Source organism: Buceros rhinoceros, unplaced genomic scaffold, assembly GCF_000710305.1.
Source record: "Buceros rhinoceros silvestris isolate BGI_N320 unplaced genomic scaffold, ASM71030v1 scaffold7038, whole genome shotgun sequence".
NCBI lineage: Eukaryota > Metazoa > Chordata > Aves > Bucerotiformes > Bucerotidae > Buceros > Buceros rhinoceros.
In genome coordinates, this window is record NW_010426286.1 from 59,770 (window position 1) to 60,859 (window position 1,090).

General features: G+C 51.0%; 1 protein-coding gene across 1 annotated transcript in view; it reads right to left on the reverse strand.

Annotated features, from left to right (window-relative positions):
• The window catches only part of LRRC75A (leucine rich repeat containing 75A), a gene marked incomplete at its 5' end in the record, with an annotated part of 42,393 nt that extends 42,187 nt beyond the window's left edge, over window positions 1-206 (reverse strand). Inside the window, one exon of the mRNA XM_010141446.1 lies at window positions 78-206. Coding sequence (XP_010139748.1) covers window positions 78-206 — 129 coding nt within the window. The remainder of the gene's footprint in view (window positions 1-77) is intronic.
• Between the last annotated feature and the right edge of the window lie 884 nt (window positions 207-1,090).

The window sequence follows — 1,090 nt, forward strand, 5'->3', positions numbered from 1 at the left end:
AGACGCTCCTCCCCCCCAGCAGAGCAGCTCCCAAAGCCAGTACAGCTATGGATGCGTGAGGAGACGGTGGTACCTACCGGTTTGGGGCAGTGAATGTATCTAGCAAGGCTGATGATCAGGTCATGAGTGATTGGATCCACTAGGTTTCGAAAGCTGGCGTATCGGTAGAGGACATCATCCAGAGAGGTCGACTCCATTCCTAAATCCTGCAGAAAACAGGGTAAAGGAGAGATATTAGATGTGCTACAAAAGCCAGTGCTAGTATGGATCTTAAAATTCGCCCACACTGGAGGTTCACATGAAGAAGCCAAGAAGAAAGTGATCCCCGCCAGCACCCAACACAAGGAAGGGACACATGAGCACAGCACCCCGGGGAAAGCTGCGCTCCTGAGCTTTATCTGCTCTGGAGGGAGGTTGTAGGGCACCCTCATGCCACCCACAAGCCATAAATCCACCGAGCGAACAGTGTGTTTGCAACAAGGTCATATCAAAGATGACTCCAGAGAACATGACAGCTTGATCAGCATGAAACTGGAATTGGAGAATAAATACAGCACAGATGTGCTCTGCGTCTGCTGTGCCCAGGGAGGAAAGAATGAGCCTAAAATTGCAGCAATCGAAACAGGAGGATATACTGGGGGGTGGGAAGAGCAAAGAGCCGGACTAGATTGCCTGGGGAAGGGGTGGAGGCTCTGCTGTTGGAGACTGGACGAGGATGTGTCCGGAACAGTTCAGATCGAGCTGATCCTGCCCTAGAGGCGGTTCAGACCTGCTGAGGTCCCCTCCAAGACTGTTTTCTATGATTTGCAACCCTTAGACATAATAATTTGAGGAATTTTGGCAGAGAACTCATCATTATATGAAATGTGTTAGTGCACTGGGACGAGGAGGGGAAGGGTTATTAACAGTGTACTCCTTTTACTTCAAATATTGCATCTCCACCGTGTTTTATTCCTCAGCAGCAGCCAATCAGCAGACAGGACAGCACTCCTCTCAGCTGAACGCCCGTCGCAGTGAGGTCCACCAGCCAACCCACAGGATGGCCAGAGCCAGACCGCCAACGAGATGTGCCTGATAGGTCCTGTCCAGA